Source organism: Anas acuta, chromosome 3, assembly GCF_963932015.1.
Source record: "Anas acuta chromosome 3, bAnaAcu1.1, whole genome shotgun sequence".
Taxonomy (NCBI): domain Eukaryota; kingdom Metazoa; phylum Chordata; class Aves; order Anseriformes; family Anatidae; genus Anas; species Anas acuta.
In genome coordinates this window covers 58,340,110-58,365,904 of record NC_088981.1, presented here as the reverse complement: position 1 = coordinate 58,365,904, position 25,795 = coordinate 58,340,110, and the positions used below count along the sequence as shown (strand labels likewise).

The following is a 25,795-nucleotide window of genomic DNA, read 5'->3' as shown; positions in this document are numbered from 1 at the left end:
AAAGTTCTGCACTGTTCTTTTCTCAAATGCTAAATAACAAAAAACATACCAAATGTAGTATATTGTTATCATGTTTTGATATTACCTTTCTATAACTAGTTCATTAATGCAAAGAACAAAATTATTGCCAACTGTGTAATTATTCGATCAAATTAAAAAAATACAATTGTAAGGAGAGGTTCTCACAAAGTGGAGAAGTCAGAACTGCTTTTCTTTGCCTTTTTAAAAAAAAAAAAAAAAGGAAGAATGCTAGTGAATAGCTGTTACTGCTCCATTACACTCTTCAAATACACACAGCACTCCCACTCAATTGAATCAGCTCATTCTTCTTAACATCCTCATTAGTGAAGCACTTCCTTTATCATCTTTTCCTTATAATTCCAGCTTTTCCAAAACAGTCACAAGATTTCCTGTGTTTACAAGTACTGGTCTGAGTTGTACAAGAAGATATCTGACCTTAAACATAGCTGCTTGTGGTTCTCCCAGTTCATAAAATGGGGGTTTCCCTGTAGCCATCTCAATGATTGTGCATCCCAAGGACCAGATATCTGCAGCTTTCCCATAGCCACGGGGCCCTTTGTCAATGATTTCCGGTGCCATATACTGAAGGGTACCTGTTTAAAACATAGCCATCATTGTTTTTACACACACAAAAGATGCAATAGATAGTGAAATAACAAGACAAATGAAATAAGTGGGAAATGAATGGTATCAGGAGAGTTAATAAAAAACACTATTATTCAAAAAAAATTCCTCATGCATTAAGCAAACTCAAAACACTATTCAAAATTTTATTTGTGCTAAAAGCATCTGATATCATGTACTGATCTTGTATCTCTTCAATGACTGTGACAATTACTAGAGGTTTCAAGGACATTGGATTAGATGTAATTTTTATTTACTGTGTTACACGGTAAGATGAAAATCAGGAAGATTAATCTGAATTGCATTCAGAGTGGAAAAGGAAGTGAAACTTGAACCTAAAATAGTAGATATTAAGGCTTCTTTTCTGATGGGAATCATCCTGATAAAGCATTCTGTTCTATTTAAGCAGAAGTTTAACAGAGAAAGGAATTAAAATAAGAGTCACTTCTCATTTTGTGTAATTATTTAATATAGTGCCACTGCGTGATTTCATGATTTAACATCCAAATCAAATTATCAAGCAGAATGAGAATTATGTTAATGACAAGCTTTGTAGATGATGCCAGGATGCCCAAACCAGTCAGGAAAGAAAAAAAGTTAGCTTTAGGTCAGCACAATGAAAAAGTCATGTATACAGAAGAGGCAGATTCAAATGTGACACAGGAAAGACAGTGCTCTTCTACTGTGGAGGACTTTTTTTTATTTTTATTTTTTTGTCTCAAGTGCAACTTCTAAAGCAGCGTTGTCTGTGTGTCTTTGAACACCGCATAGCTTAAGAGCAAGTATACCTAAATTAGCTTACACTTCCAGTGACTTTTTACATTGATTTGAAGTCAATATAAGTTAGGCAGCTATGAAATATGACCCTATACTGGAAGTTGCAGTAATGAAAGAATCTCCTCTGAGAACATACCAGTGAAGGTTTCAGTACATGGGTTGATTCCTGCAAGTCTCTTTGAAGTTCCAAAGTCTGAAATCTTTAACACTCCACTGTACGTGTTGATAAGCACGTTATCACCCTAAGGAACAGAACATTCAGAGCAATTATTTTTCCTCTGCGTTTTGTCTCACTTGCATTACTTGTATCTCAAATACACCCTTTTGTAAGTAAGAATTACTTCCTAAAGCTCTTTAGCATGGACAAGAAAGAGAAATCAATAGCATTCCCGCCTTATGTAATGCCATTATCAGAAATTTAATCTCAAAGCAAACTTCTCCATCTACAAGAATTTTAGTTTAAAGACCAAGACAGAGAAACGCATCTTAAAAGTCTAGAATCTCATTGGAAAAGAAACTGTTCATATCCCACCCACAGTCTTCTTCGCTCCTGATACATTTTAATGAAAGCTTGATCACAACATTGAAAACGTAAGTACAAAATATCTGCTTTACCACATCTGATGCAGCTATATGTAATTTTTTCTAAAAAATATTTTGTTACTGTAAATTCAAGTTACAATGGCTCACTTATCTAATGCACACTTCAGAGTAGCATAAAGTCTGCAACAATGAATAGCTTCCAGAAGAAAGTTTAAGTTACAGAACAAATAAATGGGTTATGCAGTTGCATAACACCAGACTTAATCTCCACAATTTCTCACCTTTATGTCTCGATGCACTATTTGATTATCATGGAGGTATTTTAATCCTTCAAGAATCTGTTTGGTGTAAAAGCCAATTGTCTGCTCATTATTTTTTAATGGTCCCCATTTTGATCGTAGAAGAGCAGAAAGACTGCCTATAATTTTGGAGAGGAAAAAAATGAGAGTAAAACCAAATTAAATTCTGCTTTTTCTCCCAAAGGATAAGCAAAGTAACAACAACCAACAATCCCAAACCAAGTGCAGGTACCTCTTGTATAATGAAAGGCCCTCTCTTGGAAATACTTTCTTTCATTTTCAAATTCCTGTCTAATTAAAAAGAGTCTCTAAGTGTCTCCACTGGCCTTGGCTGCAGCAGATATATTCTCTCAAGCAAACAGATCAGAACCTTTTTAGTCAATGTGCTCATCTCTGTTATGCCTGGAGAGAAGTTGTCCAAGAAGAATGTTGTGAAAGAGTAAAAAAAAATGGTGGATATACATACACATGCCTCTGTACATAAACCAAATCCACGGCATCTCAAGAAGCTAAACCCCGCAAGTGGTATTTTCATTATGTCTGGCTGGTGTAACTTCTTTGGTCTCAAACAGAAACAACAATTGCCAGTCACAATTCTCTCGTGTTAGGTATTTGAAAAGGGCTCAGTCATCGGAGACTAGCTACAGTCTTTCTAGTAGGATGACCACCAACCACCTGGCACAACAACAATCTGAGCTGTATCTGTAGCACATCTTGTATAAATCCTGATGAAACACTTGGAAAACCCTTACAGTTTTTTCCATTAATTTAAGAAAGACATATTAAAGAACGTATTTTTTTTTTTTGCATGAAATGCATCACTCTGCAGTGCTATAGGTCTTACATTTTTAAGATGTTAAGCAAAAATAATCACCAAACCAGTCTTGACCACTACTTACCACCAGGCACCTGCTCCATGAATATCTTAATGAAACCATCCTCACTAAGAGATCCTAAATACTGGACAATGTTCTTATGTTTGAGATGTTTATGCAAAGCTATTTCTTCATGCAGAGGTTGGGAGTATCTGTAAAGAAAAGAATTTATACAATACTGAGCTTTAGGAATAAAGTCTTGGGTTTACTATGGTAAAGTTTTATTTCAGGTCCCATGAGACATATTTACAGTGAAGTACTGCATACAGTAATACAATATGATCTGTTAGACACATTTAATGTCAATGGTTATAACCACCACATAATAAGAAATCATTCACATATGAATATACACAGCATACAAAATAATATGTAATATTGTATACATACACAAAATGTGATAAGTGTACATTTATTTACATAGACAGACTAGGCAAAATAATTTGTGGAAAAGGAACTACAATCCAGCTCAACAGAAAGAGAATAAATGGTTGTATTTAGACTAGTGTCAAAGTGAACTAGTAAACAACTGAGTTAATGTATAATTAAGATCAGCTCAATAATTAAAACAAATCACCATTTAAGTTTCTACTAATAAAGGAGGAGTCTTATCTGAAAGCAAGAGTGGATAGCTATCAAAGTAAGAAATCAGGAGTCTTTTCATGGAGACAGATTCGGAAGAACTGATGAGAATAATTTCAAAATTAGTTTAGTCAAAGATCAAGTATTTTTCAGAGATGTAAGCTTTTTCTGCAGTCTTTTTTGTCAACATTTCTAAGTCCAGATCCTTCTGGTGTGGAACAGCACCAGAACTCTACCTCAGAAGCTGACGTGGTCCCCTGAGCAAGCTCTAACACTCTTCTTCCACCCACGGGTGAGTCGCACACACCCTGGCAGGTTAGCGGCCAGATCCTGTTTTGTCTGGCAAAATTTAGGTAATACATTCAGAGTCTGGTGGCTACTTCCAACAAAATACTAACGTCTGTAGTCATACTTTCAGGATAGGTGAGATAGATGTTGGACACAGACTTCTCCGTTGAGTTCAAGAAGTAGCTGCAGTGTGTTGAGCATGTGAAGACATGTTCAGACGCTTATACTGAGGGATACTAAATTAAACCACAATCTTAACCTTGCAGCTAACTGTGACCAGAAGCAACATTCTCTCTCCCTCCCCCCCCCCCCCCCCCCCATTCCTTTTCACCTTCGGCAGGTTGCTCTCAGCACAAATTTTGAGTGATTTTGACTGGTGACATTCTGGCCTCCTGACAAACTGGCAACAACACTTTCATTTATTCATATTTGTGCTGGGGAAATTAGGGGTCAAGAGATGGTTTTCTGCTGCTTCAAGCCTAGGATTTAGTTCTTTCTGGAGCCAGTAAAGTGCCAGTCCCAGGAATGCAACCCAAGTTCTTGGGGTAAAAGCACCTGTGAGCTCCACTCTTTTGGAGCAAGTAGTTACCAGTTTACCCTAACAACAGCATCAAGCTACAAATGGAGGCTGAACTCTAAAAAGTAGAGGGGAAAAAAAAAAAAAGGGGTCATCTCAAAATGCCTCTGGAATATGAATGTTATAGAAAACAAAAAGTATTTCATTAAAGGAAGTGTGACCCTCATGCAGCCCTCAGTCTATGCACTAAAAATAATTCGAGTTTCGTCACACCCCTCTGCACAACAATAAAGATTCCAACTACCTTGTTAGTCATTCAGAAATTCAAAAGTCATCTGAGGTTATATTTCTGAGTTGTACCAGAATAATAATTCAGAGTGGCAACAGAAACATGCATGTAATTCTTCCCCCAGAACTGTTAAACTACACAGTTAATTTAGTCTTGAGCAACTTACATAATTAAGCAAATAAAATAAATCCCTAAGAAAATTCTCTAGAAAGATGTAGGATTTTTTGGAATCATCGAATCTTAGAATTATTTGGATTGGAAGGGAACTTAAAGACCATCCACTTCCAACACCCCACACACCGCAAGCAGGGGGACCTCCCACTAAACCAGGTTCTGAAAGCCCCATCCAGCCTGGCCTTGAACACCTCCAGGGGTTGGGCATCCACAGCTTCTCTGGGCAACCTGTGCCAGGGCCTCACCACCTTCAGACTGAAGAATTTCCTCCTTATACCTAATCTCAGTCTACCCTCTGTTAGTATACAGCCACTAACCCTTGTCCTGCCACCATGCTCCCTGACAGAGAGTCCCTCCCCTTTCCTGTAGGCCCCCTCTAGGTACTGGAAGACTGCCATGTGGTTTCCCTGGAGGCTTTTCTTCTCCAGGATACCCTAGGTCCCTCAGCCCGTCCCTCCTCTTCACAGGAGAGGTGCTCCAGCCGTGGGACCATCTTTGTGGCCCTCCTTTGGGCTCATTCTAATACATCCATGCCCTTCTTGTGCTGGGGGCCCCAGGGCTGAACGCAGCACTCCAGGCAGGGCCTCACAAGAGCAGAGGAGAGGGTGGCGAAACATGTCTCTCAACCTGCTTTTTTTTTTTGATGCGGCCCAGTATATGGTTGGCTTTCAGGGCTGCAAGTGCACATTGCCAGTTCATGTTGAGCTTCTCATCAACCAGCTCCCCCAGGTGTTGCTAAAATATGGGAAATTCTGCTGATGGCAAAACTATTCATTAGATCAGGATAGTAAAAAAAAAAAAGTCAAATGGGCAAAAGACAAAAAAAACCTTGCAAATATGGAGTCTATTCCTGACTTAAATGACGGACAAAGTACACCAATTGGCACACCCAGTATTTTACCATTATTCACTTAGTATGCTATTCCTCCTGATAACAAGTAGTGTTCTGTATTTATCAGAAGAGCTTCCTTCATTAAAATATTTCTTTAATCATTAGGAAAAAGAGGGATTTACCGACCACAGAAGTAACTGTTTCCTACTTTTCCTAGCTTTCTGAATATAGAGGCACAAGTTATAGTCTTGATGATACTTTATAATCTGAGAGGCACTTCAAAGATCCAGGTGCTTGACTCACCTGTTAAGAAATAGCTCACACAACACTTGACCACAAAAACAAATGCAATCGTAGAATTTTTAAACTTTCAAGTTATTTTTAAAGTCAGTTCAATTTGCAAAGAAATTGTATGTGTAGACTTGCTATCACTTTCATCAGAATATTTGTGGAAATTATGTATTCAGAATACTGTACACTACAAACCTCAAGATATACAAGTACAATAGACATGACATGTTTGGCCTTTACATGTTAACTATTATAAATGAGACAAGGCACTACACAGACAAAGTTACTGCATTAAGAAGCATGGACGAAGAGATCATTACATGTTTTGTACTACTGTGAAGGGGCTTCATAATAAATTAGGCTCAAACAGAAAAAGAACAATGTCTTCATCAACAATTAAGGCTCAGAGTTTTAAAGGATTGTGGAAGTTATAAATTTCAGAAGTTATTTTATAAGATCCTGCTTATGTATGCATGCTTCTTATAAACATGCTTAAGACAGAGCTTTTCACAAGGTATTTGAGCAAGATTCTGTATTTCAGCAGTACTTCTTTTGGAAGGAAAAATTATTGTGAACTACTAAGACCAAAACTAGAAAACAAAGTCTCAGTAATTGCAATCATAAATCATTCGATAACATGGAAATGTTTCCTTACAAAGAAAAGGAATTACCATGATATAACTGACAATTTATTGACAGCTTTGTGAAAGAGTGATGGGAGCTCTTCCTTCAGATCACTTAATCAGATTTTGGTTCATTAGATTACTTAATAATGAAAGCATATAATGCACAAAGTCTGGAATAAGGCTCAATTACCATACCTGCTATCTCTTTCTGGGATTTCTTTAATAGCGATTCTGACTTGATTGCTCAAATCTCGTCCTGCGTATACAATGCCGTATGTTCCTTTCCCCAGAACTACTCGTTCACCATTTTCATCATATTCATAATCATACTGCAAAACAAAAAACATTTAAATGAAACAGAGGTAAGATGTATTTCATCTGACTCCGTGCACACAACCAAGGCATCTAGGACGTTAGCTTCTTTCTTAAGACTACAGAGGAGAGGAAAATACTTCAAGATGACAATTTGAGTACTGTGCAGACATGCTCTTGTCACTCCACTGACTTTACAGAAAGCATTGGCTTCTAAGGTAGCCATCTAAGGTAAGTGTGAAAAGCTAAGCTGGCCTTTATCTGTTCTGTGTAGTTACATTTATATATTTTAACAGCACCCGCAATCCTATTGGCAGGAGTAAAGACAGCAAAGGACGACAGAGGGCACTCTGCACCAAACTGAGAACTTCAGCTTCTACCCGGACACACAAAGCAAGTGTGTCTTAATTTATTCCAGATGCTCTCCTGACCTGACCACATCTTCCAAAAACAGCACAACCAACTTTGCCAGTGCCAGGTCAGACAGCAGAGCCTGCCAATGGAGGTTAGTCAGGATTGCAGTGTATTAACCATGGTTTCGGCTGAATTTTAATTTCAAAGAGTTTAAGGCCAGCCCAGAAACGGTCATTAGATTATCTCATCTGTCCTCTTGTGTAACACAGACATGTAATTTCACTTGCTCATTCCCATGCTGAGACCAGTAGCTCAAGACTAAATAAAGCATTTATATTTTCCTTGCAAATGAAGATTGATATCTTTTTAGTAAAAGATTCAGATAAACCACTACTAGCTTTAGTAATATTTCAACAGGTTCTCAGGGTGAAGTCATTCCTCTTATTTTTAATTCTTATGTCTTTTGGCATCACTATATTTCATTGTGTTTTTTTTTTTTCTCTACTAAACTAAAGAGCCTACTAACAATTAGCAATTTTCCCCATAAAGATACGCACTATAATCAAGTGACCTACTGCTTTTCTTTTTGCTAAAATAAAACAATTAGATAATCATAGTTTCTCATTATAGGGTATTTTTTTTTAGCCCACATGTCACTCTAGTGGTTTCCATCTCCAATTTCAGATATACTATAAAAATTCCAACATCAAAACTGGGACAGAGTACTGGATTTATCATTCAATACTGACTTTTTCAGTTAGTTTCAGATGTCTCCAGAGATCCAGGACATGGTCCTAAATATTCCAGCTTGTTTCCTGCCACCTACAAGAAAAATCTAAAGACCTCAAGTATTGCATTGCACTCAGTGGCCTTGCATTCACTTTTCAGCTGTGTGTATGTTCAGATAAAAAATCAAGGTGGAAATATAGTGTAATGACATACACATGCAAGCTATAACTCAGCTAACATGGTTGATAGCAGAAGTAAGGCATCCTAGGCTTCAGTGAGTTAGTAGGCTAAGCGTAGAAAGACTCCCACCCACACCATCATCATCATTTGATTTGAGTTTGCTGCTCATTACGATGCTTGCCTACATATCGTAACTACCATGGACAAGCCTTCCCCAACTACAATTATATCCTTGTTTGTTATGCAGATGACCTGCCAATAATGTAAGTGTACATGATTCCAGTGATGCACGAAATAGACAGTCTATAAATTTAAACAGATGTTAATATTGCCTGACTATGACTAGACTCTGAAGTGACTGTAGCAAGAATTACTTTGCAATAAAGTGCAATTATGAAGAATTTCAGATGAGTACTTTCTCAAGTGGGTATGCTAACTGAAATAAGCAATTAATCTACGTTGGGTATAAAACCTGGATGTGTTACAAAGAATCATTAAATAATAATTAGTAGGGGATAAAGTTTTGTAAACCATAGCTTTCATTTAACTTCTTTTAGTGAAGGGATGAGTAATTTATTCCCTTAGTGAAACTCTACAGTAGAAACCCATAATAGTTGGTGGGTTGAAAATAAGTTTAAAAAAACAACAAAAAACACACTATATACCTCCAGGGAGTCTCCATCACATTCCCCTTCCTCTGTAGTCTTCCCTATTTCTTCAGTGATGCTGTTCACCATGTCAAAAAACCTGTTAAAAGCAAGAAAAAGAAAATTAAAAAAATGCAAACACATATTTGAGACAGCATGGGGACATACAAAGCACTTCTCTCTAAAGTACTGAATGAAATGAAAGATTAGATTTAAGTATAGATTGGGTGTAAAAGCTCATTCGTCAGCAAAAAGGAAAAAGATTTTTTACATGGAGATTTAACAGCAAAACTAGCACCTCCCCTACTTAATTAATGTCCATCTTTTATATGTGATGACACATCCATGATGTCTGAAATTATCAATAGAATTCGCATTTCAAAAATCTACGTACATATTGGGTGAAATTCTTGTCCTATAACATTGTTCCTTTACATCCAATGAAAGCACTGAAGCATTTTGTAGAGCAGAAAGACTAGTTTCAGTTTCAATGAAAGGGGGGGGGATTATTTTTCAAATTCCCATTTAAAAAATATCACTACATATGACTTAGCTCCTTTGAAAAAACATAGGCAAAAATATCATGCCAAGCTACTGCTCACTCATCTTCTGAGAAATATTCAGATACAAAGGGAACACGGTAAAAGAACCCATATTGACTGGAGTTGATGAGAGGACAAGCTAAGAATTGAGCTTCAAGGTAGCCACAGCCATTAACATAAAGTAATACAGTAAATTTTGGTAAAGCTGCAGCCTTTTTAAGGACAAGAATACAAGAAATCCTCTCCAGGAACAATTCAAGACCAATTCTGGATCCATTCAAGACCACAGCCCTTAAGCTCAGAGCACAGAAGTGCAGCTTTGAGTAGCTAAAATACCCTTAATTTTGTGCAAACCCTTTCCAAGTTTCTAATAGGGATACTCCTACAGTCATACTTAAGTAACCGCAATGCTAATGTAAAGGACATCAAGTGTGCTTCTCTGTAATCAGAAATAAAAACTTCAACTACACTAAAAGAAAAATCTTAACGAGATCTCCTAGATTATTGTTGTTACTACAAATACTGCTATTTCAGAAAGCCCATTTGTAAGTTTAGAATGTTTTGTTCAATGTGGGGCAGCAAACACTTGTAGTAAGCCTTAACATGGAAAATAGCGAAAAATAATACCACAAAATGCATAAAAATGTAAATCTTAATCATGTTTCTAGTATTTGTCTGAGCTTGTTCTCTGACTTTTCAAACCTCATGCATCTCTAGGGTAGTACTATGCTTTCATGTAAAAGACTGTGACAACTGAGGATGCTCTCACCATAGTTCTGAAACAGTCAGCCACTGTTGTACATGCAGACAACATTCACCCTAACGCAGATTGTTTTTTGAAATAGCTATGACACACCTTCTGCAGTGAAGTTCCGTGCAGAAATAGATTTGAAAGTCATCTGAGTTGTGCAGCACATACAGGAAACAGCACCGTTCTTCAAACTTCGAAATGCTGAAAGAACAGCCAAGTAGAATATGTTATTAGAAGAACACATATGGGCTTCTACCAGCTATGTCAAACCACACCAATCAACATATTTATTGTGAAAAAGCACCAGATTAAACCTAAAAAGCCATAGTCTTTCCTTACTGTAAAATTATATTCTTATATCCTCCAATGTTCATATTCAGTTGTCTGCTATCATTTGTTTTGTCCCCTACGCTGACCAACAAAAAGTAGGAGCAAAAAAGTTAAAAGAATGATTTAAATTGACAAGTCATTTTTGTTTCCAGTGCATTTAGGTAAGGGCCTTAAATGCTAGCCCTAAAGTCAGGATGAAACATTGCTTCAGGATCACATTAGGAAGCTGGCCTTTGTACTGAAATCATGAATTCTTCCACCTTTAGAAATAAGCCACAGCTCAATCCTGAACACAAAGGTTTCCAATTGGTTCCACAGGAACTGGTAAACTGATAGTATAATGGAAAAATATTTGTAAATTAAGTCAATGTTAAAAAAAAAAGAGGTGAATGACTTGACCAGCCTTGCCCACCCATTCCTTCCTTCAGTTTTGCATTCATAAACAGGAGTACAAATATAACGTAGAAATACGTATGACATTTTCTTATGGATGCATATATGCCTCAGGATAAAAGATGTACAAACTCTGATGTAATTGCTAGTTTTCTACCCAAAGTAGTTTGCAGCTCTTGCAAAGATAATCATTCACCAGATTTTTTTTTCTATATACATGTCATCACCGTGTTCATTAAAGAAAATACTAAACATCATTTGAAAGTGCTCTTTCCGTAATTCTGTCACATGTTGAGGGTCAGGTGTCAAGATGATTCAGTGTAATTGATTGCTAGTGTATCAGAAAGAGAAAAAAAGGTGGCTAGAGCTGTTATGACAGTATGATACAGTATTTGAGAAACCAGAACAAACACTTCTTACTAAGACGCTATACAAAATCCACGCTGCTAATGAAATCAACCTATTCTAGTTGGATCGAGATATTCATCATGGTTTTGATTAACTTAGAATAATATTCTACTTTATTCTGCTATATCTTGCCAAAGAATTTATGATTTAACATAACAGTTCTTTAAATGTCAGGAAATACTTATAAGTTTCAACATTTAATAGGTGTCTATGGTTGTTGTTTCTTTTTATGATTCCTCTACCATAGATCCCTTGCTGTAACTTTTGATAAAGAAACTGCTGTTTAGACAAGCTGGGGATCCGCATTTCATAAAGCTACTTATGAGAAGACAGATTCATTACTACCTGTCATTGGGTGTTGATACTGGCCTATTTTTATCAGGAAAAGTTCATATGCACTAAGTGATACACGTCTGGGAAGACAGTCACTGCCCCTGGTTTACCAGTCAGCTTTCATTTCATTAAATTTTTCAAGCATACACATGAACTTTCTAGCTGTGGAGTTACTCCAGCTGACATTAACAGAATTACTCATTCATCTAAAGTTCCGTGTGAGTTTAAACATTTTACTAACATGACATGCACAGAAGCCATTAAAATAGCAATGAATAAAAAGGTAAGAATGTAGAGCATACACAGAGGCCAGGTAAATTCATAAATATTTAAGGCCTTTAAGGATGTTTATATTGGTTATATATATTGCTTTCTTCTTCGCCCCCCAGAAAAGAAAGTTAAGGTGGGGAAAAGAAAAGGAAGACTAAAAAATACAAAGTTATAAAAAGAAACTGTAATTTGCTTGGGAAACGCCTCATTTTGAGAGGTTTTGAGCATATGTAATACCCACTGACTTCTATGACAGCAGAATTGGAGCTCAATTTGCAAAACTCAAAAGACAAGCAGGGAAGCACAATGCAACGTGGCCACGTGCCCAACTCATGTGCATCCAGAACTCCCATTAGCTAATGACAAATAGTGCAGATGCTGTAACTACTGCTAACTAAATTCTAGATGAAGCAGCAGATAAAACAGTTAAGCGTTGGCAGAAACCACAGAAAAGCAGCTTCATGGAATTTTTTATTTGTTTTCCAGAATTGAGAAGGATAGACACCTTCCGCTGTAATAACTACGCAGTCTGACAAGATTTCAAATTTCATGAACTTCGGATGGAAGATGAACATCCCTGTTAATTCTTTAACTATGAAAAAATTGATTGCAGATCTGAATCCAACTTTATCACTGTTTCTAACACTATATTTATTGTCATGATCTCTGTGGCATTTTCCCATGGAAACGACACAAGTAGCAGTTATTTCACAATCCAGGGCTTGTAATGAACACCAAGGAAATTCCAATTTGTAGTCTACCAACTTTATTCTACTTTATTTTTTATCTTTGAATTAGAAAAATAATTATCTTCTTGCTTATATAATGAATACTAGGGAGTTTTCTGGATAATTTGAGGAAGAGATGCAAAGCACCTTGGGGAAGCAGCTAGGTTCCAAAAGCTCTGATAATGCCTTTAAGGATTAACAGTACTTTTAGCCTGATTCAATAATAAACATTTGCATTTGAGAGGTCAAGAAGGCATATGATGAAAGCAGAGTTACGTTAGTGCACAAACTACTAATCACTGTTTTTTTTTTTAAGCTAAGCCCAATTACTATGATTTCCTGCACATAGAGTGTGATTCAGCAGTGTGTTCAGGGAGCTCTATACACATTTTCAGGTTCCTGTGCAACTCCTTAGAGCTGAACTCTTACTCACAAAATAAGATACTGATTACACTGGCTGATAAGGACCACACAGAATAATTGTCCCCTCAAACATTTGCTTGAAGTATTTATCAAAAACATTACTCATTTCATGGCTAGATGTCTCTTCAGCCCTGCTGCCAAGAGACTCCTCACGTAATGCAGTAAATGTTTATGGAGGCCTTTGCAGAAAGAGCCTCCAAGATCATGTACAAAGACCTCCCTTGTATGTTAAGGCTGCACCTTTAAAGCTGGCTCTTGCTAGTCTAGAGAGGCAGAGAATCCTTAATAAGCCTGGGAACTTTCCCTTCCTAGACAGCTTTAAATCTAGAAGTTTCAGAGGAGCCAAAAATAGTTCGGATACAAAAATAAATTAGAAACAGGCCTGGTTCTGAAGGATGTCCCACCCCAAAGAATATTTATCTTCATAAAGCCAGGGAAAAAAAAAAAAACAAAAAGAAAAAAAAAACTGAAAAAGGAAAAATTAGAAACTTGCATGTTTGAAAACTAGACTTATTCAGTTTTATAATTGCATAAGACAAAGATTTCCCCCTCCAGCTCTTCACAGAGGCAGCCACTAAGTTTCCTAACAACTCAGTGGCTCTTGACACTGGCTCATTTTGAAGTTTTCCAAGGGGTTTTGAGCATCTGTCCAGATGAACAGATTGGAATTTTGATTGACAAATAATTGACTATTGACAGGTTTAAATAACAAATGAGTATACTAAAAAAGTACTAACCACACTATAGCTTAATAATGCCAAAAAAGTGGGTTTTTTTGTTTGTTTGTTTGTTTGTTTGTTTTTAAAGAAGCACAGCAAAACATACCGTAACCAAAACCCAAACCACACCAAACTAAATGTATCATTGCAATTTTTGCTAAAAATAAGCTATATCCCACGGGATTGAACTTCTACGTCTATTGACGGTGTTTTGTTTTTAAGTTAGTTGTTGGAAGGAAAAATAATCATCCATCTGTGCAAAAAATGTACTGCAGACATAGCAACAGCTTTGTGTGTATGGAACAGCTATTATTAGAACAGAGCAATGACTATTTAAAAAAAAGTTAGACTTCTGGACTTTTTTTTAATTACACTAAATACAAACACCAAGTGGAAAGTCACAGGATGCCAAAGTACAGATAAATCCTACAAAAACAAATGAGACTAAGAAGAAGATCTGATCTAAAGGGAGCACAACAATGGTAGAACACTACTTTCGTAGTATCAGCAGGCACAAATTGCAAGGCTGGACCCTCTCAAACAAAAACGTACACTACATTTAAGCTGGGCTAGCAGTGTAGACCCACTGGTACACAATACAACACAAACATCCCTGCTAAGAAAAACCTGCAACAAATAGTTCTTCCTAGCAGAAAATACTCCCCTGAAGCCAAGCAAAGTTTGCCAAAGATGGCAAAAATTCCTCCTTTGTATCTCACAGATCAAAAAAAACCTAGAAGGTTTTCAATGTGTAACATTGTACTCCTCTAATCCAGTCTTGCACATACCAGTCTTGATCCCATGGCTTATTAGTTCATGTTAACCTAATCCACATTAATCTTTGGGAGGTTATTTATTTACCTTTCCTATTGATTTGCTTTTTCAGTCTCTGAACCAAACTTTGAGCTTTTACTTCATGATCTGTCCCCTACTCTGCCACTTTTATCATTATCATCACTGCATTGACAATCTCCCCTCCCTACTCTCTGGAAGAGTTTTGGTACCATACCAAAAGCAAGCACAGAAAATCCATACACCAAAACTCAAGAGATAAGCAATTAGGACACTTCAAGACACATTAACCCACCTCTCCATCTTCCCTAGTCAGTTCCTCGTATCCTCCTTGTTTCTGCATCCACGCTACTTCCTGGCGTACATATTGTGTTCAACAAGCATCTGTGACAAGGACTACCTTCCTTGTGTTTATCACTTTCCCAGTATGTCAGAATCTCAGTGCACAACCACAGCTTTTGGATGCAATACAACTCAGTCAAGGTGACATGAAACGTCAGCAGTTACTATAATTCAACCTTAATTAGCATAAAGTGATTATGAACTTTACAAAAATATTAGTTCTTAAGTTTAACAAATATTTTTTCCTATTTTTGTACACAATGAACCCTGAAGGTAGTCACTCCTGAATCCAGACTAAGATTCCTGGGGCTTCACTAACAGCAGGGCATCTGTGGAAGTACTTGCAACATTCAGCTCCAATTTTGCGTCCATTACTCCACCATTACTCCACAGCACTAGCTTAATATGATATTCATTCAATTACTCTTTTCATTTCAAAAAAATGAAAGGGAAATAACTTACCTCACTCCCCTGATAGAAGCAGCACTGAAGTTCCACTCGTGAATACCCTTCTGTAACACAAGAGAGGAAAAAAAGTTAAATAAATAAAATCCCCTTCCTTCTGGAAAATCAAGAGCCAGTAGGCATATCTTCTAGCCTGGAACTCAAGAGACCAAAAGAGAAACATTTGGATTACAACAGCCTATATTACCTTTTAACAGTTATTCTTCAGGGCATTTCCTACGTAAAAAGCAAGAAAAGTTCTACATAGGTTTGTTTGGTTTGTCTCTTCACTGTTTGCTTTGCAAACACAGTATATATTATTTTAGAAAGTACGTGAAGCAGCAGATCAGCACCTAGGACAAGCTATATGGGCAGCCCTTCTCTGTTCAGTTTTACTTGCAATCTTCTAAAAAGAGGGAAGAAAAACCATCTCAGAGTAACAGCCTGCTCTACATGCTCAGCGTCCTGAGTGTGTGGGAAGAATCAGCTGAGAACACTACGAGCAGGGAGTCTGATGCTGGAGAGCGAAATGGAAAATACTTGAAAAGGAGATGAAAATGCCCAGGGAAAGAACAAATCCAAAGGCCAACTGTTCAAAGAAACAGAAAGCAGACTACTTCCCTAGGAATCCAGAAGAGAGCAGTAAGAACATACCAAAACTCCTATGAGCTGCTGGAGTAGTAAACTAGGCTGGAAGAAAGAAGCCACCCTACAAAAATACAAAGGGCCAGGCCTCATTTATTTTCCTATCTTTTACGTTTAAATCTGTCACGCTGAGCAGAACCAAGTTCACTCTGCAGACAGTTGTATCAATCTGCGCTTAAGTTTTAATAAAAGTTACTTCAGGAATCTGAAGCCTTTTGTATCTTCTGATGGAAACATTTGCCTTTCAGGAAAATGTGGAACTGCACTAGCTTTAAGTCCTGGCAACCTTGGGATCCCACCACAATAAGCAATGTATTTGAAGGAAATACTCTCTACAGTTAAGCTTCATTTTGTGTTTTAGTCACCTGTGCAATCAGAAGGCATGGAGACAGATCTTGCTGAGAGGTAGTTTATAGCATAAAGGCAGAGTGTCAAACAATCAAATGTATCCAAAATGACAACATGAAGCTGTCTAGCATATAAAACATTTCATGAATATTGACGTACACAAGAGTCAGAACAGATACACGGCCAAAATAGTTGCACGATGTGCAACAAATAATAGACAAAGTCATTCTCTCAGCTATAGCAGTTTTCTGTAAGGCTTGCTAGATCAGTTTTCTCCTCTGTAATTCTTTTCTTTCTACTCAAATTGCATTAAAGGTTATGAGGCTACTATGAAATGCTTAACACAACATACTGAGAATACATGCAAACATTTTTCTTGAAGTACAAACTTCACATTGTTGTAATTGTAAAGTATTATGCAGTAACTACAGAATCTCTTAAACTTTAAATGGGGGCAAGAGTTTCCAGTGGGGCAGAGGGACAGGAAAACAACCTGAGATGAAGAAGTGGGACTGCATCTTGAAGTACCAACTGATGCTAGTATGAAGCATTGGTACTCATCAAGTTGACTGGTTCTCTTTCATGAAGAAAGATCACCTACTACACCCTCCTTATTAGCAGAGGGTGTTATCTGCACTCGTCTTTTACTCCTCACTCCCTATACAAACTCTACCACTTTCCAGTTTTCCGTGCTTGAAAACTCTCTTCAGAGCTTAGCAATTGGTACTTGTCCAATTCCTAGTACTGGGAATAATCTGAAGTCTAAATCTAAAGCAAGCATCCTGACAGGCAGAAATTTTCAAGAAGCATAAGTATTGTGGGCTTTACATGTCATCTACATGCAACTAAACTCTCACAGATTCATACATCTTTCATTAACCGCACGATGTTCTCAGGCAATGAAATAATATGAAAGTTATGTCCCTCAAGATCTTGCCAAGTTTTGAATACATTGGAGTAAACATATCAGGCGTGCTATCCAAATCCAGCATCTGTTCTTCAGTTAGGCAAAAAACCACCAACCACCCAAAACAAAACTTAAAATGGTTTCAGAAGCCAACACGAAACAGAGACAGGCTGTTCTACTTCAAACTTGCAAACAGCACTGCTGCATTCCTCTAGCCCCATGTGGAAAGGACTGCTAAGATTAGGGTACCGAGGGCAAAGGTATCATGAATTCTACAAAACACAATGCCATCTGATTTTTATATTCATTTGTCTATGTAAAAGCTGGTATTATTAAGGGCATAAACTATAACATATGCTGCTAAAAAAAGCCACAGAAGAGGAAAAGGCCATGTTATTTATCCCACTATTGATTGTCATTCTCCTATTCATTAGGAAATTGCCAGCTACAAGCTCTGCTGAGTTCCACTTTGAATTTGAAGCAGAATTTAAATTTCTCGTGCATGAAGGGAAGTTCATAAGCTTAATAACTCACAATCCTTATTCTTAAAGCAATAACTGCATTTTGGAAATCAAGTAGATCTGTTAGTTTTATGATCTGAAACCTGAAGCACAAGGTGCTAGACCTCTAACAGACCTATGCTATGTGGAATAAAATTGTATAGCTGAAGCAGTTTCCAAACCTAGATGTCTCACCTGTCCTTGTAGCCACGATAGCTGGTCTTTATTTGTTAACCAGTCCCTACAAAGCCTATCATCAGCCTAATAAAGACCAAAGTAAGAGCATTCTTCAGTGCAGCGGGCTTAAAGATGATACAGATTTCCTCCACAAAATTTCTTCCTAAAGACAATATTAGACTGGTTATATTCATCTGACAAGGAATCCCATATCCCCAAATTCTTCTAGTCCCTTTTCTCCCTGTAAAGTTTCCAGTGGATTCAAAGGACTTGGGAAAACTTACAAATTCAGCTGTAGAAAGTTTGTAGCTGTTGCAACTACCAAATTGGCCAGTACATTCTTTTGATAAATATTATTGTTTGTAGGGCAGGGATGCCTGCACTCTCTATCAATCAGACCCCAAGCTACTGTAGAAACTCACTACAGTAAGGATTCTGGCCAGAGAAAAAGTACTAGCAAGTGCATCAAAAACAGACCTCATCTAATGCTATCATGTAAGTAAGGTAGCAAAGGTAGGTGAACACTAGTGCACAGAAAATACAGATGTACTGTCCAAATCGGGACCACTGCTGAAAATATTAAGCAAAATGTACCTGTAGCTAAAAGGAACATTTACACGCCGTGAAATACCTTTTTAGGAATATGGGTGCACTTGCTCAAGTAAGGTTAACTCAAATTAGAATATAAGCAGTGATATAACAGGTGCAGCCAGTACAGCAAGCCTACTTGTTTTACCTAAATTAAACTCTAAAAGCTACCAGGATTGTCCTCAAAAATACTGTAAGGTAAACAGAGAAGAACCATTTAACAAACAGCTAAATAAAACAGAACAAATTAGTATGGAACAGCTACAAACAACTTCCAACTGAACACTAGAAGACCTAAATCAGCACTCTGCTACTTCAGCAGTAGTAGTCTACCTCTAGGCTCTTTTACAGGTGCAGTGACATTCTCAAACCACTTGCCAATACAGAGAGTCATTTGTGAAACCTACACCAGTATTCAGACGGAGCTTTATCACTTTATATGAAACTTTATACAGCAGGGGTTTCTGCAGAGATCAACAGGACTCAGTAGCCCAAAACATTCTTTCTTGTCCTATGTTCCTTCTTATACTATAGACAAGCCACTTAACAGAACATAATATTTGGAAATGAACTACACACCAAAAAAATCCCACACATACAAACACAAAACACATACACGTACAAGTGGTTTCTAAATAGACTAAATTCTAAGTACAGAAACACTTTCAGAACAGATACTTTACAATAGGAAGGTTTACCCTGTCATACTGAAATCATAATTTGTTATGTGGTAAGCTTTGCTTTTGTCTGGGAACAAAATAAATGTATTTTTTAATGTTATTCTCATAGGCTGAACCTACCTGAAAATAACGTAAGTCAGAATAAAACACAAATAGAAACTCATTGGTCTATGCAAATATTTCAGTTTGTGCTCTAATGTGCTATTTCAGGCACTGTTCATTTACGTTCTCCTCAAACTTGCAACAAAAATTCTAAGCAGTACTGTATCATGTAATCTGCATACAAAAACATTTCTCCTTTAATGGCAACAAGTACAAAAGCTGAAGTATTGACTACCTGGAAAGTAGGTCTTCACTGTCCTACCTTGCAAGCAGTCAAAATGCTGCCACCGAAGAATGACCTGTGATATTTCTTAGGAAGCACTTATATCTCGTGTTCTGACTCCAGCTGACTCAGCCTTGATTCGTTATTCATGTAACCCTTCCATGTTTCCATGATCCCTTCTTTCTCTGGCGTTCTAAGATGTCCTCCCCATCTTCACTCTTACCAAGATTTTGCTTCCTAAGCAACCCAGAAGGTAATAACCATTCACTGCTTCCTCTCTCTTTACATCTCCAGAGTTTCTAAACTGCTTTCTAAATATATCTGGCTATCTCACACCTTGACTTAAGGAATTCCCTGAATTTCCAATTTCTATACTTTCTGAATGTCTATCTATCCTGCCAAATATTTCTTTGCAATGATCCTTAAGGGTCCCTTCCAACTCAGGATATTCTGTGATTCTATGATCTTGATTGATTCCCCTGCTATTTTAAGACATGAGCCTTTATTATGTTCACATTAAAGGAATACTTTATTATGTTCACATTAAAGGAATATTGACCACAGCTGAAAAGCAATACTAAGGGAAGTTCATGATACAAAACGTGTATAAGGTATATAAGTACATATTATGCTGTATCTTGTGCTGGGGGCCCCAGAGCAGAACACAGTGCTCCAGGTGGGGACTCACAAGAGCAGAGTAAAGGGGAAGAATCATCTCCCTCACTCTGCTGGCCACGCTGCTTTTAATGTAGCCTAGGATACGGTTGGCTTTCTGGCTACAAGTGCACATTACCAGCTCACATTGAGCACCTCATCAACCAACACCTCCATGTCTTTCTCATCAGAGCTTCTTTCAATTCATTCTCTGCCCTGCCTGCATTTGTGCTTGGGACTGCCCTGTCCCAGATGCAGGACCTTGCACTTGGCCTTGTTGAACTTTGGTGAGAATGAGGTCCAGCATAGAGGGAGCCAATAAGGAGAAGCGCTATCTCTTAGAGAAAGAAGTTATCATCAATGCATTCATCTGCATAATGACGGTATATTGCAAGTTATTTATGAAGTTTTAAGTATCAGATCTGTTGATATTATACACTGGTTACAAATAATCTGACAGATGCAAGTTAGTTTTAAAGATAGTGGAGACTGAAGATCTGGAGAACAAAGATCCAGTGAGCAACAGCACAAATTTAAAAGAAAAAACACCTGTCAATGTATGTGCACATTATTTTCATCTATGTTGCTAAGTCACCCTCTCCTTTACAGAAGTTAACATATACAATTGTTTGTGTTATATGCCTTATATTCCATGCATACTTTTAAACTGTGGAAAGAAGTTACAACTGCAGACAACATCATGGTACCTTGTCATCAGGCAGCACATGCCAGATAGACACCGTCTTCTCCTCAGCTTCACTATTGATGGAGAGATATGAGGGTTGATAGATTTTTGTTGGTTCCAATATTAAAACCTTGTAAAAAATAAAATGCAAGAGTTAGTATCAAACATGTAAAATTTGTGAAGTATTGAAGTCCTTTAAAACTATTTTTGTAGTCATACTAGAGCAAGAAAAACAGGGGAAACAAGATGAATGAGTTTTAGGTACTGGGCTAGTTTAGTGTGGCTCACACTAAATTAAGATAAAAATGCCAATTTTTTAATTAAGATACATGCTATGAGTGACGTGTAATTTTCCAAATGAGTTCTCTGACAGCCATCAGATTTGGAAAAGCTTCTGTCACAAGTCCTTCCATTGCAATGCCATTCGAGAACGTATCTCCCATGTAGACAAGATTCAGGCTGTACCTTAATTATCTTTGGTAGAAGCACAATTGGGTAAATTGGAAAACACACATTAGCCTACAGTCAGAATGAACTGCTTTTGATTTAGACCACTGTGAATCACAGTAGCAAGATTAAATGACTTTCTCATAAGCAACAAGCATCACTGCAAGAGGCTGACAGCAAAAGATTATAGAAAACCTCCTAGAATAAAAGTAAAACTAGAAACATAATGTAAAAGAGATGGGATACAATGCATCAAGATTGAGTCTAGCATAGCCACTTGGTAAATGAATCCAATCTGCTACTTCAATAATGATCTGCCAGAATTGCTTTCAGATCTATGCCCTTTAAAGGAAAATGTCAGCAAAGCTCAGCTATTTGAAGAAGCATGGTTTCTTATTAAAACTGTTTATGTATTTATTTCAGATTTTCAGAGGTAAAAATCTGATGTCTAAAATGACAAATCTATAGTGCCTGCGTGGAAGGTATTCTCATTCTGAATAATGAGAAGTTATATTAATTATATTAATTCAAGAAGCTACTCTATCTTCCGCCAAACTGATCTTGGGAGTTCAGAGAATTGCTTTAGAAAGTAATGAATGATTGGAAAGAGCCATCAGTCATATCTAAGTCCCAGCAGCTCCTAGAGAGTCAATGAGCACATGGACAAATTGAAAAAAGCACAAGGCCAAGTTTTGAAAGGCACTGAGGCATTTAATTCTCTAAATGGATATCCAGTGGAATTTCAAATGTATCTATCTGCATCTCTAGACAGAGTTTTTAAAATCTGGTTTAGACCATATCATGAACAGTAGGCTACAGCCTACTTGCTGTACAAGCCACATCACTTCTTCCTCTAATTGCTGCAAAGAGAATTACAACACCAATGCTACCAGCTAGGAGACCAACTGCCAGCTAAGTGACTACCAATGCCCCAGATCCTTGAGTTTAAGCTCTGAGACTTTCTAAAAGATTATTTTATTTTTGCAAACGTAGTTATTTGTAAGCGTAAAGAAGTTACTATGTTTCATTTTGCTGACTTGTTGCATGGTATGGTTTTGCTTTTGAATAGGCATGAATATTTTTATTTATTTATTTATTTATTTATTACAAGAGATGACATATGTCTGTCAGCAACACCAGAACAGTTTCCTGTACAGGTTTTCAAATACAATCAAGCTCTATGTTCACTGAGTGTGTCTTTTGGCTCTTGCTATTACTATGAGTATTTTGTCTTTTGATAAGAAATTATTTGTCTTGGACAGTTCTATAAGTCAGAGGCTATTTTTATTTTAAGTATCTAGTTGTGACATTTTGTCATCAAAATCATAAGACTGGGCTGTGTTCTTTTTAAAAAGAGAGGATTCAGAATATTTTGTTTCTCTGCAAAACTTTAGGTTCATTCTCCTCAGAGAAGCAGAAAGAGACTCCCTAGAGAGTTCCATGTTGCTTTCATTTCACTGTCTCAGTCCATTGCTGTTCAACACTATGCTCTTCCTTATCACTTATCATCCCATTTACAACCTGAAGCCAGAAGAACTGTGCAAAACAAGTATGTACTACTTCAAGTATCTTGGTGGGTAATAGCGACTATTTAAAACAAAAAGCTGTATTTGCCAATAGTTAGTTAAAAGGAATATCCAAGACATTATTTTCTCATTGTAGATCATTAACATATAGAGGCAAAGAACTTTTTACAGCACATTGTATAACACTAAGGTATCTAATAATATTTCAGCAGAGTATTTGTGGAAGAAATCAGAAATATACACAAGTCATAGTGTAGCAGTATTGAAATACGTTGTTTGGTAGCTGAAAAAAAGATTTGTCTGTTTGGTCTGATTTTTACCTCTAATAGATTTTTAAGTTCTAACAGAGGATACACTTGGTTGGCAACAGGCTATGCAAAGCCTGTTGAGTCAGAGAGAGACTGGAATTAAATGCCTTTTCTTCAAAATGTACCTCAATATAGTATCACCTGGAATACGTTACAAAGTTGTGTTTTAGAAGCATTTGCTACCATTGGTAGCAAACACTAAATATTTTGACTCTCAGTACTTTATTGGAACACACTGTGCAATCCCATTGTAGCCATGTGAAATCAATTAAGACAGTCTAATATGCAGGCCAAATGCATTTCTTCTGGACAAGCAGTTTATTGTCTGGGAACCTGCAAACAAGCAGTGTTTTGTATTCATTTCCTTCATGTCACAATTAAAAACAAACAAAAAACACACTTACTGGAAATCTAACTACAGTCACATCTGTCTTTGTGGCTTCAACAAGGAAGTCCATCCAGAAGTCCACGAGTTCCTGTTTGGCCGTATGTTGCTCAGGATTCAGTTTCTTAAAATGCTGATATATCAAAATAGTCTCTACAATAGACTTCAGGTACCTGTGATCATTCAAGCATACACAATAAATAAAATACAGTTTGTAAATAGTAATGTCTACCCTTAGTTATAACTGAAGCACCCACCACTGCAACACCACGGCAGTCAGTACAATTTCGGTTCTCTAGGACTGCTTTCAATAGTAGCAGTTCCTCATTTAGAGCTGGAAACACAGCAGCACCATTATTAATCTGAAATACAGATGAGTTCTGGGACAAAGCTTCCATTGCATGTATTCCTGGTTGTTTATACCGTCTCCTATCCTAAACCATAAAAGCTTCCTGAAATAGCTAAATCCTCTGCCTATGGACCAAACTGTTCCCGTGTCCAACTTGTTGCTATAGTAAATCAACCTCAAATGATAGTATAGTATATAAAAGTATATAAAATATAATATAATAATACATAAATAGTATATAAAGATAGTAAACCAACCTCAAATGATAGCTCAAAAAAATAGTGCACTAGTTCAACTTTCTATACTATTCTGTTTTCTGTATAGCATCTGCGCTAGCAGTTGTCTAACTCAGATTTTTGAGGCATGGCACTTCTGGAATTAATTACCCTATGAAGACAACAACAATTATGCTAAGCAGCCTTTTTGGAATTACTGGGGAAAGGACAACAGCAGCGCTGAATGTCTCTCGAGTGCAGCTCATCCCTCTCTCCAATATTCTCCTTCACAGGGTTAGTTTGTGGGGCTCCTCATCATGTTGTTTTCTTCTGGCATTTTTGAAAAAAGTTGCAAACAGCCTCGGGCAATTTTTTTTAATGAAAACAACTGAAATGAGATATATATGCCTAACGAGGATTTATCATAGCTATCACCTTATTGCTGTTAGACTATTCATGGAAAGCTTATTTACAGGCTATATACAAAGAGATATAATGCATATTCAGAGGGCCTCCTGGGAGCAGTTCCACAGCTCTACGTTGTCCAATTCTCCCTCTTAGATTGTGTGGATATCTTGCATAAGGTACTGTATTTACTTCTCTTTGCACTGGGGCACTCTACTGAACAGCAGGCAACAGACTGAGAAGGAATTGCTCACAGGAGAAATTTTCTGAAGCACAAATGAGCATGCTGTTTTTTTCAGTTTAATCCACAGGCTTAAATCCCAAAGTACATAAAATCCTGACAAACAGGCATTCATAAACTCCAGAAAACTCTACCAGGAGATTCCTAGAGTGCTATCCAGCTCCTCAGTACAATATGCACATAGTAAAAATGGGAAGTGTTGCATATAAGCATGCTCTGAACAGTTTATAACAACGTATTTGGTCAGAAAAGTCAGCGTTCTCCATTTCAACAGTTTCTTATGTTATATCAGTAAGTTCAGGATTTCCATGTCTTAGCATAAATAGATTCCCCTCTGATCAGCTTCTGGAGACAGACTTTCCTTCCTTTGTATAAAGGGCAAAAATACATAAAGCTGCAATACACGAAGCCTTGATTGGTACAGTGACAACCTGAGTCCGAAAGAAATCTTGGTTCTTCCCAGCTAACAGGCCTGAAGTCTTTGAGTAAGCATCTGGTCCCTACTTGCTGCCCACATCCAAAGCAGAACAGGTGCCAGGAGCCTGCACTGCAGTTAGAACACATCTTTTAGCCTTTGCATAACAGAAATTAAGTCTACAGGGTTGTCTTTAACCTCTAGATATATAACCTTTCCATTATTTGCAAATAACCTTTCCATTAGTTGCATTTTAATCTTCATTCTTCTCAATTATAATCAGATCAACTTGCACCAGATAGCTCACTCGTATTCAAGTTCTTAAAGTAGTTGATATCTGCAGTAACCATCAAAGTATTCCAAGGTACATCCATGCCCCTTTAGCCAAGCTGTCTGCACTCCCAGAAATATTCAGACAATTATGACCAAACCCACATACCCCTACCACCAGGCTGATGGTGAATCTGTCCTTCTCAGCCACCAAAATAGAGCCATATCATATCTATCCATGAGTGAAGGGAAAAGAGGAAGAGTTCCCCATCTATGTAAAGTGCAAAGAA

General features: G+C 37.3%; 1 protein-coding gene and 1 long non-coding RNA gene across 2 annotated transcripts in view; one reads left to right on the top strand and one right to left on the bottom strand.

The window, feature by feature from the left end:
• Nucleotides 1-25,795, bottom strand: part of MAP3K5 (mitogen-activated protein kinase kinase kinase 5) — a 100,081-nt gene that overhangs the window by 18,567 nt on the left and 55,719 nt on the right. The window contains exons 10-19 of the mRNA XM_068677312.1: nt 23,630-23,783; nt 20,967-21,074; nt 15,454-15,503; nt 10,359-10,454; nt 8,979-9,060; nt 6,934-7,067; nt 3,164-3,291; nt 2,247-2,383; nt 1,559-1,664; nt 457-614 (exon numbers count right to left, since the gene is read on the bottom strand). Of these exons, the coding sequence (XP_068533413.1) occupies nt 457-614; nt 1,559-1,664; nt 2,247-2,383; nt 3,164-3,291; nt 6,934-7,067; nt 8,979-9,060; nt 10,359-10,454; nt 15,454-15,503; nt 20,967-21,074; nt 23,630-23,783 (1,153 nt within the window). The remainder of the gene's footprint in view (nt 1-456; nt 615-1,558; nt 1,665-2,246; nt 2,384-3,163; nt 3,292-6,933; nt 7,068-8,978; nt 9,061-10,358; nt 10,455-15,453; nt 15,504-20,966; nt 21,075-23,629; nt 23,784-25,795) is intronic.
• On the top strand, nt 3,885-25,644 carry LOC137854204 (uncharacterized). The gene is made up of 3 exons (XR_011095013.1): nt 3,885-4,013; nt 22,786-22,940; nt 24,284-25,644. It is a non-coding gene; the product is annotated as an uncharacterized lncRNA (long non-coding RNA).